This window comes from Dermochelys coriacea, chromosome 3 (genome assembly GCF_009764565.3).
Source record: "Dermochelys coriacea isolate rDerCor1 chromosome 3, rDerCor1.pri.v4, whole genome shotgun sequence".
NCBI classification, from domain to species: domain Eukaryota; kingdom Metazoa; phylum Chordata; order Testudines; family Dermochelyidae; genus Dermochelys; species Dermochelys coriacea.
In genome coordinates, this window is record NC_050070.1 from 86,449,863 (window position 1) to 86,463,253 (window position 13,391).

Here is a 13,391-nt window from a genome sequence, read left to right on the forward strand (position 1 = left end):
CGACGGATCTGCTGGTGCCAGATCTGTACGTGGCCACATCACTTCTTCCATGAGGAACGTAGGGAGATGAAGCTCCTGAGCTTCCCGAGTTCGGGACAGAAAAGATCGGCAGATGGAGCAGTGAGCGGTAATATGGGCTTCGCCCAAGCAGTAAAGGCAACGTTGGAGCTCGTCGCTTACAGAGAAGGAGCGAGGGCATGAAACAGTACTTAAAACCGGCTTGCCTGGGCATAGGTCCTGGGCTGGGGGAGAGACAGTCCCACAAGGGAAAAAGTCCAAAGAGTAACAACTAGCTAAAAAACTGACAACTAATTACAACTATTAAAAAGAACTGTGTACACGGCAAAAAGGTGAAAAACGCAGTACTTCTAGCAAGATAGGAGCACCGAAGAACAGGAATTCCGACTCTGGCCATGTGGCAATAAGAAGGAACTGAAATAGCATTGACCTATGCAGCCTCTTAAAGCTTTGGACATGCCACGTGGCTGATGGACGATATATATGTGGGTCAATGGACACTACTATGAACAGTTCTGGCTCTGGTGCATAGCACGCATGTGCACCCACATTTGGAATCCACATGGGACCATCACTCAAAGAAGGGGACCATCACTTCTTCCCCAGTTTGCTCTTGCTCCCCTGTAAGGTCCTCTGTGGAGCAGGACCCAAAGGCAGTGGGTGTTGCTCCTGACATGCCCTCTTATTAGATAGATCCTGTAGAACTGTTTGCCATAAAAGGGCCATGGGTTCCAATAAGCCCACTGATGGGCATAAGTGAAGGGGATAGGGTCCCAAGGTCTTTGCCAGGTTGCCAGGTGTCTTTCCTGCTGGGATTTTCCTCTTTAGTATGTCCTTCAAGGAAGGGAGGCTGGAAGGTGGATGAATCTTGTACAAACACCTTGGAAGCCTCCCATATCTACTGGAGGAGCAAGTGGTGCTAGTACCATGGTCAAGTCGGCATCAGGGCCCAAAAGGCATCTTGTAATTGCATCGGTACCAGAGGTTGGTAGTTGGATGGCTGGTGGGCTGAAGGGTATTGCATTGGTACTGATTAGAAATGTCTCTCTGTACCCTCAAAAAGTTTGTGTGGGGCTGGTGACAGTGTTTGTATTAGAGGACAAGTCACCTCTTAAGGGTGATCAGAGGGTAAGCAAGCTCTAGGAAGTGAGTTGGTACCAGCAGAGTGTGTCCCTCAGTACTCCTCAGTAACAGTAATTCACGCTCTTGTGGGATTCCAAGGTCCTCATGGAACAGACCCTGGACAGTACCGGTGACCCTGGATAGGGACCTTCAAGAGGTAGTATGTCAGGTAGTACTGGAGATGGTACTGAAGTGTGATCGGTGTGCTCTTCATGTTTGGCTACAGAAGACGGTACCAATGACAATTCTGGGTTGGCTCTGAAGTCCTTGTGTATTGAAGGGACTGGATCTGGGGTCAGTGCCACTCTATATTGTTTACCTAATGTCTTCTCAGTATGTGGTGGGTGTGATAAATGAAGTGGGGGTGAGGGGATAGTTTCCTTTTATGAACACTGACAGTGGTGTGACAGAATGTACTCATGTATCCACACCAATGTTCCCTCAATTTTTTTCCATCCTTGTGTGAAATTTTGTTATGTGCACCGAGGTAGTGCAGATGTGCGCCACCAGTAGAAACAAAGAACCTAGATATAATATTTATTTTTAAAAAGTTAAATAGGGATAATTACTCCAGCAAGGACAGGTTAGGCATTTTAGAACTCACTACTCAAAGAATTAAATTTAAGTGTAAGAGAAAGTGTAAGTGCAGCTTACAGGGAACATGGGTCCACACCCCACACACCATTGTGATCATCTTTGTACAAAGTATGCTTTGTGAGGTGTCATTTGAACACTCAATTTTCTGGTCATTATTGTCCTAATAAAATGTGTGTGGCAACATTGTATATGAAGTTATAAGTTTTCACTACATTGCATTATTAACACGTTTTAAACTGAAGTTGACAAAGAGGCCATCTCAAACAAAGGAGGCTGGAAGGTGAGGGAATCTTGTACAAACACCTTAGAAACCTCTCATATCTACTGGAGGAGCAAGTGGTGCTGGTACCACGGTCTCTGTGTGCACTCTACTTAATTTGAATGTGAGCAGTAAACAGAGTCATCAACTAGGAAGGGAAACAAAGGAAGTTCAAAGAGGTAAGGTAAAAGCAGCAGGGAAAATCTTTCCATATAGCCTCTGTCTCCTGAATCTCAGACAGAAGTATTTTTCAAGGGGGGGCTGATACTATAAAACACACAAAGGCACAAACACACAAAGGCACCCCCCATCTCTCCCTGCCCATCGTGTTCACTGCCCCCAAAGCGACAAAAGAAGCATTTGTTGAACTTTGGGAGAAGGGGTCCTGACCTAAGAAGTCTAGTCAGTCAGACTGCTGAAAGCATATGGTGAGAAACGTTGCTTGAATTTGATAGCGTTTGTTAAGTTAGGCACCAGTAGCATTTTAACTTTCTTTTTTTGTAACCATTTCTGCCTTTTATGTCTCATTACTTGTATTAATTAAAATCTCTCATAAACTTGTTTGATCTAATCCAATGTGTTTAAATTGAAGTGTCTGGGAAAGTCTATTTGGGATGGCAAGCAGTGTGCATATTATTTCTATTAAGTTAACAAGAGATTTTATATAAAGTTGCATTAGCCAGAAAGGCAGGACATACATTTCTGGGGGGAAAGCTAAGACTGGGAGTGTGTTGGGGTCACCTGGCTCTATAACAAAGATTGGTAAGAGCCAAGATGTGGCTGGCTGGCTGCAGCAGACATGCAGATCTAGCTGGGAGTGACTTGCATGCTGGAAGCTCTTTGTGAGCAGTCCTGGCTTGAGGCTACAGCAGGAAAGCACTGTAAAGGGCACCTCAGATTAGAGGGCAGGAGTGACACAACTACTCTTTAGTAGGACTGCACCCTGGTATGTCACTTCCTAGCCAGTGCTGTGGTCTCCATACCAGTGGGGATGGGAGCCTCAGCGGTACCTTTATGAGGATGCGTTTCTCTTCTTTCATCCCATTCTGGAGAAAGAAGTCTTTTCTTCTTTGAGGGCCTCGATCAGGGTAGTCAATAGGCAGATCGTGGGCAAAATCCGGACCGCCAGATGCTTTTGAAGAGGCCCTGAAATCTTTTTATTTACTTATCATTATTCTTATTTTTTATTATTATTTTCTCTGGAGTCTGGTCCTTGATCAAGAAATTTAGACCTTGACCAAAAAATAACTAACCAACCCTTGGCCTAGATGATTCAGGAGGGCCCCCAAGGTCTTTGCTTACTGTCACAATAGAGACAGTTGTTGGGGCTCTCTGAGCAGCCGGATCCAAAAGATAGGTGGGTGAATTGGATCCTGCAGCTCTCAGAGATCACTCCATCCACAGGAGTTTAGTCTGTCCTGCCTCAATTTCTTACATCTGCTTCTAAAACCTGAACAGATCTTACATTTGGAGGGGACGAGTGTCTCTCCCACTCAGCGGAGGCACCTTGAATGACTGTTACTGTGGGGGAAAGACCTATGGCAGGTCCGGCAGGGTTTGAAGCCCAGGGTGTTATATATAACCTGTTCCTGAGGCTGTGGATCAAGGCTCAAGAAAACAAAAGGGCCCAGAGCAGACAAAGGAAAAAAGGAAAGGGAACTGCCTCCCACCCCAAACACAAACTGTGCTAAATAACAAAAACAAAAAACCCCAAACAAATCCCCCCTCCAAAAAATAACACCCCCTCGCCCCCCAACAAACAAATGAGCAAGATAGGTAGCAAGCTGCACAGCCAGCTGTTGGACACCGTGATGCTCCATCTCAAGCTACAGGTGGTTGAGAAGGAACTGGAGTGGTGGTGGGTCTGCTCCTCCCTATATACTCTGTTACCAGAGCATAAAGTGTCCAGGGCACAGGCATGGACCCATGGACACTGCTGCTGAAAATCTCCAATTAAGAGTGCCTGGGTGTGTGAACATCCAGGCATGGAGCACCCATGGAAAAACTACTTGGCGAAGTGGGTTTTACATTGCATTCTGAAAGCTCTGAGATTTGTGATCATTCTGGGAATGAGCTGCACATTCATGGGCTAGTCCCTGAGGAAGCTCTGCCTCCCACCCAAAACTAACCCTCCAGATCAGAAATCCCATTGTTCCAGTCAAGTAATGCTCACACAGGGTGAAATGGCCCTGAGGAAGTTTGAGTGAATCCCATAGTGAGCTTTGATGATGACTGAATCTTGACTTTGAACAAGCTTTCACTAGGAACTCAGGGAAGACAACGTAGCACTAGAGTGATGCATTCTTGGCAGCATGTGCTGCAGGTATGCAGGTTGCTGAATGCTAAACCAATCAGACTTTAAACAGTCAGCAATTATATTGATCTCTGATCTCAACCCTACGGGATGCTAACAGTCGGTCTCCCTCTTCCCCCATTCTGTGTCCTCTGATCTATGGCAAAGATCCTGATGACAAAGGGCAGCAACAGTAGAGTTGATTTTGTAATGGACACTGCTGCTGCTGACAAGCCAGGCTGCCGCTGCCACCAGACATGTATTACATTATCCCTATTTGAAACAGAAACATAGCTGTTCCGTTATAAAACCATAACTCATTAACAAACAGCTCAGGGACTCCAAACCATTCACAAAATATATAATTCCCCCATTACAGCTCTGTGCACTGCTCCTTAATCCCAGTGCCAGAACAGATCAATAAATATTTAAATTACACTCTGCATTGCTTTGATAAGTTAGACAGACTGGAACTACCTGCTTTACTGAATGTATCAACAAACTGAATGTTTAGTTTCATCCAAGAACCTTTACCTTGAGATTTAAATTAAGCGACACAGTCTCATTGGGATATAGGAGATTTTTGTGACACTTTCCCATTGTTTCTAAATAGGAAGATGATTATTAGTGCCCCCCACAGATTTACTTAGACCAAGGCTCGTCAACCTGTGATGGACAGAACCCTGGGCCGGCAGCAGGCTAAGCAGGGCCGGCGGCTGGGACCTTGGCTCGCAGGGGCTGGCAGATGGAACCCCAGACCGGCAGTGTCTGCTGCCCCCACTGCTGGTCTGGGGTTCCATCTGCCGGCCACTGGCATGCAAAACCTTAAATTACAGTACATAAATGAAGACTTGGCACACCACTTCTCAAAGCTTGCTATCCTAAGCTATCCTAAGCTAAGCTATGACTTAGACCCTTTCCATATCCCTGTCAGCCTCAGGTATGTACTGTTTTTCTGAGACACAAACACTTCTTGTTGCGATTTGAAGTAAAACTGGAAATTCATCAGTTATTTTGGCATAAAATGCCTGTGTTTTGGATGGGTTTCCATAACTTTTGCCATTGTCACCACAAAAAAAAAATCTAACATTCATGATCTTTTGCTGAAACACAAACATCATCTTGTTCTAAGCATTTTCTTCAGAGTTGTGCAGTGCCAGGCTACTATAGTGCCAGATGCTATATAAAAAACATTAGACAAAGATACAAATACAGGAAGATAGCACCCGGTATGATGCATCTGGATTGTGCTTTCTGTTTCAGTTTGGTTTCAGAACTACTGAGTATTTTAATATTAAAAGGGCACCCACTAAAATGTTGCCCTGTGATCTCCTTTACCCTCAAGGAAAAAGTTCAGCCACTTTTCAAGTTAATTCTGCCTCTCTGTATTGTGGGCAGCTGACTAATTGGTCAATGACAAAATGCTGTGTCTGCTTTATTCCTACCTTGACCAGTTGTTCCTGCTTACGCTCCAACTCTCGGATTTCTTGGTTGAGAATCACTGCCACATGCTGTGGCTGGCTTCTGCATTTACTACAGATCCCATGCTGTGTCAGTTCATCACACACAGGACAGTGTAAGGTAGTGAAATACTGGGAGATCGTGACTTTTCGGCCTTCCAGATCGGTGCGGGCATTGGAGGCAGCTCTCTGGATCTATAAAAAAAATGTAAGAGATGAGGAGCTCTTAAGTTGGCTGCTATATTTATGCCTGAGTCATTCATCAGATTTTTAAGGTGTATAAATTTAACAGGATCTGCCGAGCTTGGGCTCATGTGTTAGTTATTAACAAGAACTAAGTCTCTTCATCTGAAGTGTATGATTTATACCCAAGTGCTTCAATACGTGTTAAGCTACTTGTACAGAGACCACCCATACACTGTGAGCTGTTTCACAGCCAAGCTCAGCATGAGGCAGCAGCAGAAAGAATCAGTAACAGAATTACATGCTAGACATATTCCTAGACAGGAGGAACTCATCTTGCCAACCTACGTTCACAAATCGGTTTAGCTGGTATCCTGCAAAGGTTCTTCTTAGGTGCTAAGGTCTAAGTCATTTCTGAGTACACCCATGATTGCAGTTTCAATTGTTCTCATTTCACATAGTAGAAACAGGGAAATTTTAGGCCCCAAATGTAACACACTGAACAGAAGTTAACAATTTTTTCCTCTTCTGAGTTCCACTTCTCTTCCACCAAGTTTAGTTTCCAAGTACTATTGCAATTCCCTGTCATATGCTTTTCATGTCCATTCACTGGTGATTTTAGCCCAAACGCCCAGGGATACATTAAGAAGAAACAGGCTCTAGGATCCACCAAAATGCCAGGTTGACTCTTAAATATTGCCATCCAATTCCTGGCAGTCTTCCACCTAGTCTTCTTCCCCATGTCCTGGACAGACTCTTCCTCCTACTGTTGCCCTCACCCTACACAGACTTTTATTGAGCTTGGCCCTCGCCTCCTCCCCTCACTGCATACACATACCTCTCCCCTCTCAAGGTACTTCACCCAGCTCCGCAGCCTTGAAGAAAGTAAGCACTCTGCATACAAGGCTCACCGGCACTGCCTCTGTCTCCTCTCATCTAACTGCTGCCACAAAACTTTCCTTGAGCTTTTAATCCATCACTATGGCGATAGGGAGCTCTTGAGAGCTGTGCTGTCCAGTATTCAATAGGGTGGGACACGGGGAGGCAGAGTGTACAGGTGATCCTTGTAGTGAGTGTACCAAAAAGCCAGTAGGGAACATTGTTTACCACATGGTAGGAGAAACTAGAACATACTGAAAAAACAAGGGGAATTTGGAGTTTTCTGGTGATGGTAGGGTCTGATCTCTAGGGCACACAACAAAGGTGTAAAATGCACCAGGGCTCCACAAAAGGGTGAAGAGCAGCCAGTTGTTATAAGAATGAAGAACCTCCCCTCTATCCAGAGTCAGCACTAGGAAAGGGACAAGTTTCCCAGGGACTTGGCATTGTGGCACCACGAGTTCTACTGGAGCAATCTGTTGAAGGTATTAGGTTGTGTGAATCTCACAGTAGATTAATCAGGACATGGGAAAGAAGCAGAAGTGAAAGTACAACTTGTATGGACATTATTAGCATAAAAACAAAACTCTTGAACATTTTTAATAATGATTCTATTGAGTGACAATTAAACAATACAACACATTATGGAGAGATGCTGGTCAATCCATAGTTAAGGGTAAAGCTAACTTTCTATAAGCACAATTTTTTTACCCTCCTTATATTCAGCAAAAACAAAACAATCCACCCAACATTTCACTTACTACATCTCAACCCAGGGTAGATTTTTCCCCCCTGAATATTCCTGGGCAAATCACAGAGTTTCAGAGACATCAGGGTTTAAAATTTCCTGTCATTCACTTTTAAATATTTTCCTCCTATTTTTGGTGCGTCATCTCTCCTAAACATATTGATGTAGAAATATAAACTTTGCTTTTCCAAGAGGGCCAGATAAGTACATGGGCCTTTCATAGGTTTTGAATAGATGCATGCAGGTATTAGAGAGAAAATTAAAGGGTGAATGCAAATGCAAAACTAGATACATATCCAGATATGTTAACAAAGAACACATGTAGTATATACTAAGGCAGAGGTGGGCAAACTATGGCCTGCGGGAACTTCCTGCCTGGGAGGCTAGTGCCCAGCCCCTCCCCTGCTCTTCCATGTACCCCGCAGTCTCAGCTCACTGTGCCACCAGCGCAATGCTCTGGGTGGCAGGGCTGCGAGCTCTTGCCGGGCAGCGCAGCTGCAGAGCCATGGCCTGACCTGGTGCTCTGTGCTGCGCTGTGGCGTGGCTGGCTCCAGCTGGGCAGCACGGTTGCCTGTCCTGGTGCTCTGGGCGACGCGGCTGTGCGCCGCCAGCCACCGGTGATCCAGGCAGCATGTTAAAGGGGCAGGGAGCTGGGGGGGGGGGTTGGATAGAGGGTAGGGGAGTTTGGGGTGGTGGTCAGGGGGTGAATAGGGGTTGGGCAGGTCAGAGGGCAGGGAACAGGGGGGTTGCATAGGGAACAGGGGTCCTGGGGGGCAGTCAGGAAGGAGGGGGGGTGGGATGGGGGGCGGGGGGCAGTCAGGGGCAGGGGTTCTGGGGGAAGTTAGGGAGAAAGGGTGGTTGGTTGGGGCAGAGGTCCCGGGGGGCAGTCAGGAATGAGAGGAGGGGTTGGATAGGGCAGTGGGGTCTGGGGGCGGTCAGGGGACAGGGAGGGGTGGATGGGGCGGGGTCCTGGGGGCGCTGTCAGGGGACAGGGAGTGGGGGGCAGGGGCCAGGCCACGCCTGGCTGTTTGAGGAGGCACAGCGTCCCCTAACCGGCCATCCATACAATTTCGGAAACCCGATGTGGCACTCGGGCCAAAAAGTTTGCCCACCCCGTACTAAGAGCTAGTCTACACTGGCAATACTAAAGTGCTACTGGCAGTGTTTTAACGTGCCTTGTGTGGTCATGGTGCAGCATGGGGAGAGAGCTCTCCCAGCGCTCTAAAAAAAACCACCTCCACGGGGAGCTTAGCTCCCAGTGCTGGGGCACTGTTTACACTGGCGCTTTACAGCGCTGCAACTTGCTGCGCTCAGGGGTGTGTTTTTTCAAACCCTTGAGCAAGAAAGTTGCAGCACTGTTAACTGCCAGTGTAGACAAGCCCTTAGATTCTTTTGAATTAATTTTGGAAGAGGCCAGGCAACACAGCTGATGATATGTATAGGACCAACCTTGAGTACTAGAGTTGCAAGGGAAACTAATTTTACTAAGTGAAAGAACTGCAGAGGGTTTAGTGATTTAATTTATACACTCAGGCACCAAATTATTACCTCATAAAATAAATCACTCCTGCTGTTACCTCGCACACAGCTCTTTGTTTAAAAAAGAGTAATCAAATTCAAGTACTACCCAAATACACTTATCTGACACGCTTACCCTTGGCAATTCATGATACCAGCTGAAAACATCTATGCCAATTAGCGAGAAAATTCTAGCCAGGGGTGGAAGAATTTGTTTGGTGATGTAATATGTGGCATTCAGCCTCAGGTTGGTATCTTGTAGGACCTCAATGGGCCGCCTCACCAGTTGTATCAGAGGCAATCCTGGCATGCCATACACAATGATATAGGGTACTCTTTCCCCAACTCGAGGCTCAGAACGACGGTCATATGCAAGCATCCTCCTGTTTAAAAAAAAAAAAAAAAGTCCTCACAATGCATCTTAAAATTAAATACTTGCAAATGAAACAAATAGGTATTTAAATCAGGGCATCCAAACTTGACCCAACTGAAGGTCATATCGACAGCTCTCCTGAAGCCTGAGTTCTGCAACTAACAAGCATAAAAAGGAGCATGCTGCAAGCTGTCTTGACCTTTAAGACAGAGGTATGTTCCACATCGAATACATGTCATAGAAAACTATGCTACAACTTGATCCAAACAGCCCAGCCTCCAGAAGTAACAGGAGGGTGGCCACAGGTCATATTTGGTTTACAGGTCACCTTTTGAGCAGCCACTATATTCAAATAAGTATAAATGACCAGAATACAAATGATTTTATATTCTTGAGCTAAGAGCAGGGTTTGTTTTTTGGTATCCATTTTATTTTACTAGGAAAAATATGGCCATAAGAAATTTTGTACTGAATATAGGAAAAATTCAACGGATGGCAAAATATGTTGAACCGGTTCATATGCAGCTGACCTTTTATTGTAAAAAAAATCAGTATGGTGAACTACACACTAACAACAAGCAGGATTGCTGTTTACTATCACAAACTATGGCAGAAGAGAAGCTTAATAGTATTAAAATAAGAGAATCCACTAACAACATTTTTTCTACAAAATTAATCTACTGCCAGTGAGAGGCATCAAATGACCTCTGAGACTGAAGTCCTCAAGAATGGTCAGTAACAGCATAGGTTTCACTACACTGCCTTGACGGTAGGTCTTGTTCTTGACCTTGAGTGATAATCTCTAGTAGTAAGGAAGAAACTGGGTTTCCATTATTATTCAATCCTTGATCCCTCTTCTGAGACACCCAACTAGGGCTAGTACTAACGGCTATGTTAGTCTGTGATGTAGACATATGCTCTCTGAGAAGTGGGCTGAGAACCACAACCAGAAGCACAAAAGATTAAGGAAAAAGGTGTTTGATAATCCATGATTAGCACTTTTAGGCTTCTCATTTACCTTGTGATTTCTAGTGCTGGTACACAGGCTCCAGGTCTGTAAGCGGAACTCCCTCTGTATTCCTTTGCAAAGATGAAATCTTGCATGCTGGCTTTGCCTTCTAGTAATTTCATGCATTGATTCTGAACATACTGTTTGATCTGACTTATGTCACGTGTTTCAAATAGCAGCTTGATAGAACGCTCAAGTATCTTCAAAACAAAAGGAGAGATGTGAAAAATCTGGTTTCTTGTTCAACATTAGTAAAAGGAGTTTAAATTTATATAAAGAAATCTTTTAAATATATATTCAGTATAAATTCAAAAACATACGTTTTAAAAAAAAAGAACCAATTTTTGTTTTTCCTCTAAGAAATCCCTATCTCCCATCTCTATTTTTATTTTACAAAGCAAAGAAAACCTTAAAAAGAGCACTGTATATGGAATTTATATGACAAACATATGGCAAATGCCACTACACTATATAGAAAGATTTTTCTTAATTTTGAAATAGAATATTATATACGACACCTTTCAGTATTCTCCTCTGCTCTTCAAAGGTGCTAAATAAATGCACCATATGAGCAGCTGTTTCTCAGTTTTTTTGAGGTTAACAATATTTTCCATACTACTTTTTCCTTTCTCGCAATACATATTTTTCTAATGAAAGAATGATCCATCACTTACAGAGTCATCAGCAAGAAGTATTTTGTGGGAACAGAACATAAAAAATAACTAATGTTTTGGCCTTCAGCAAAATTAGGTCAGCAGAAAGATTAACAAAAATGTTCACAGGGTGCTAGATTACAAGCATTCTGTTGGAAGGGGCTAAATAAAAAATAATTGTTTCCATTCTAGCACCCCATTTTTAGTCACTCAACTTTTTGGCATTTTCACCTTTCAGGCTCACATTTTCCATGCCTTGTCTCTGCCTGAAGGTGGTTTTTTTTTTCCTCAACAGTTGAAGAGTTTTTGAGTATGGATACAGTGAAAAAGATATTCTCCCACTTCAAAAATATTCTTGCCACCTTTTTCTGAGTAGCTCTACAGAAAAAACAGCTTGGGTTAAAAGATAAAATATGGCACAGAAATAGCCCTTATTAAGGAGGGTGCTTTTCCTTGTTTCAAAGGAAATTGGTTTTGATTTGACCGAGTATGAATAGCTGATTCTTTTTTTAAAAAACAAATTGAAAATAGACAGCTAAGAAAGGACACCCTCAGCATGAATTCTTGGCTAAACTAGCTGTGTAGTGAGAAGTGTGGTAGAATCCCCCATGAACACCTTGAAAGGTGCAAAGCATTTGAGAGAGGCTCCTGATCACCTTGAAAGGGGAGAAGTTCCAAGGACAGCCTTCTGCAAACATTGTAAGGACCTGAGGGAAGGATCATATGTGCTCTAATGAGTGAATGCAATGAAAAGTTTTGCTTAGTTTAAAGCAGGGGTCGGCAACCTACGGCACACGAGCTGATTTTTAATGGCATGCTGCTGCCTATTGAGTCCCAGTCACCGGCCCCGTTCAGCCCGCTGCTGAACCCAGGCCGGGACCCTGGCAGGCAGCAGCATGCCATTAAAAATCCTGGCCGGCTCTTCTCTGCTCCCCCGGGCAGGGTGAAGAAGCTTGGTCCTGCCAGCTGCTGCTGCAAAGCAGGGAAGTTCCCCCCTCCCCGCTTCTTCCCCCAGCATGCTGGGTTCCTGCCCCTCCTCCGCTCTCTCCCGATCAGCTGATGGTCCTTGCAAGGGAGGGGGAGAAGCTGCTCCGGAGAAGAGGTGGAGACAGGTGGAGACAGGATCTTGGGGAAGGGGGGTGGAATCAGGGCATATCCTCTCCAGCCCCCTGCCGTGAGCCCTGCACCTCCCCACATACCCTCCCAGCCCTCTGCCCTGACCCCTGCACCCCCCTCACACACCCCATGCCCTGACTCCAGCCTCCACACACATACCCAGCCCCCCCCACACCCCATACCCTGACTCTTGCACCCCCCACATTCCCACCCCCACCCTGAGCACCAGACGGGAGCTCCTGCACCCACCTCACATTCCCACCTGCACCCCTTGCACCAAGTGGGAGCTGCCCAGATAAGCACTCCATACCCAAACCTCCTGCCCCAACCCTGAGCCCCCTCCCTCATTCTAGCTCCTGGCCAGACCCTATACCCCAACTCCCAGCCTGCTCCTTCACCCTCAACCCTGTGCTCAGCACACTCCCACCCTCATCTCAGTGCAGAGATCGAGGATGAGAATGGGCTAGAACCAGGGAGAAGGTAGGTACCCACTCTATGCGGGCAGGGACGGGATCCCAAACCGGCAGCAGGGCCAGCAGCCGGGACCCTGGCTGGCAGGAGCTGGCGACTGGGACCCCAGACCGGCAGTGGGCTGAGTGCCTCAAGAGCTGCTCAGCTCACTGCCAGTCTGGGGTCCCAGCAGCTGGCCCTGCTCAGCCTGCTGCTGGTCTGGGTGTTCTGGCCGCCAGCCCCTGCCAGCCGGGGTCCCGGCCGCAGACCCCACTCAGTGTGCTGCCGGTCTAGGTGAACGGAACCCCAGGCCGGCAGCGGGTTGAGCAAGATCAGCATTTTAATTTAATTTTAAATGAAGCTGCTTAAACATTTTGAAAACCTTGTTTACTTTACATACAACAATAGTTTAGTTATATAATATATAGACTTAGAGAGAGAGACCTTCTAAAAACCATTAAAATGTATTACTGGCATGCAAAACCTTAAATTAAAGTGTATAAATGAAGACTCGGCATACCACTTCTGAAAGGTTGCCGACCCCTAGTTTAAGGTGTTGAAGGATTGGGTGCTGGTATGGTGGGCTGTGGCAGTGCCCTGTAAAACCATGTAGCAGTCCTCAGTTCAGTTCAGAAATCCAGGTCTTGCACTACTTGTGCCAGAAACAATGGAGAAAACCCCAAAGAACAGAGACAGATCTTGTCTCCAGAGTT

The 13,391-nt window shown here is 45.6% G+C and overlaps 1 protein-coding gene across 3 annotated transcripts in view; it reads right to left on the reverse strand.

Annotated features, from left to right (window-relative positions):
- REV3L (REV3 like, DNA directed polymerase zeta catalytic subunit) overlaps nucleotides 1-13,391 on the reverse strand; it is a 280,711-nt gene that overhangs the window by 9,056 nt on the left and 258,264 nt on the right. For all 3 annotated transcript variants that reach the window (XM_038395392.2, XM_043510836.1, XM_043510838.1), the window contains 3 exons: nucleotides 10,469-10,659; nucleotides 9,214-9,460; nucleotides 5,735-5,944 (listed from right to left, as the gene is read on the reverse strand). In XM_038395392.2, coding sequence (XP_038251320.1) covers nucleotides 5,735-5,944; nucleotides 9,214-9,460; nucleotides 10,469-10,659 — 648 coding nt within the window. The remainder of the gene's footprint in view (nucleotides 1-5,734; nucleotides 5,945-9,213; nucleotides 9,461-10,468; nucleotides 10,660-13,391) is intronic.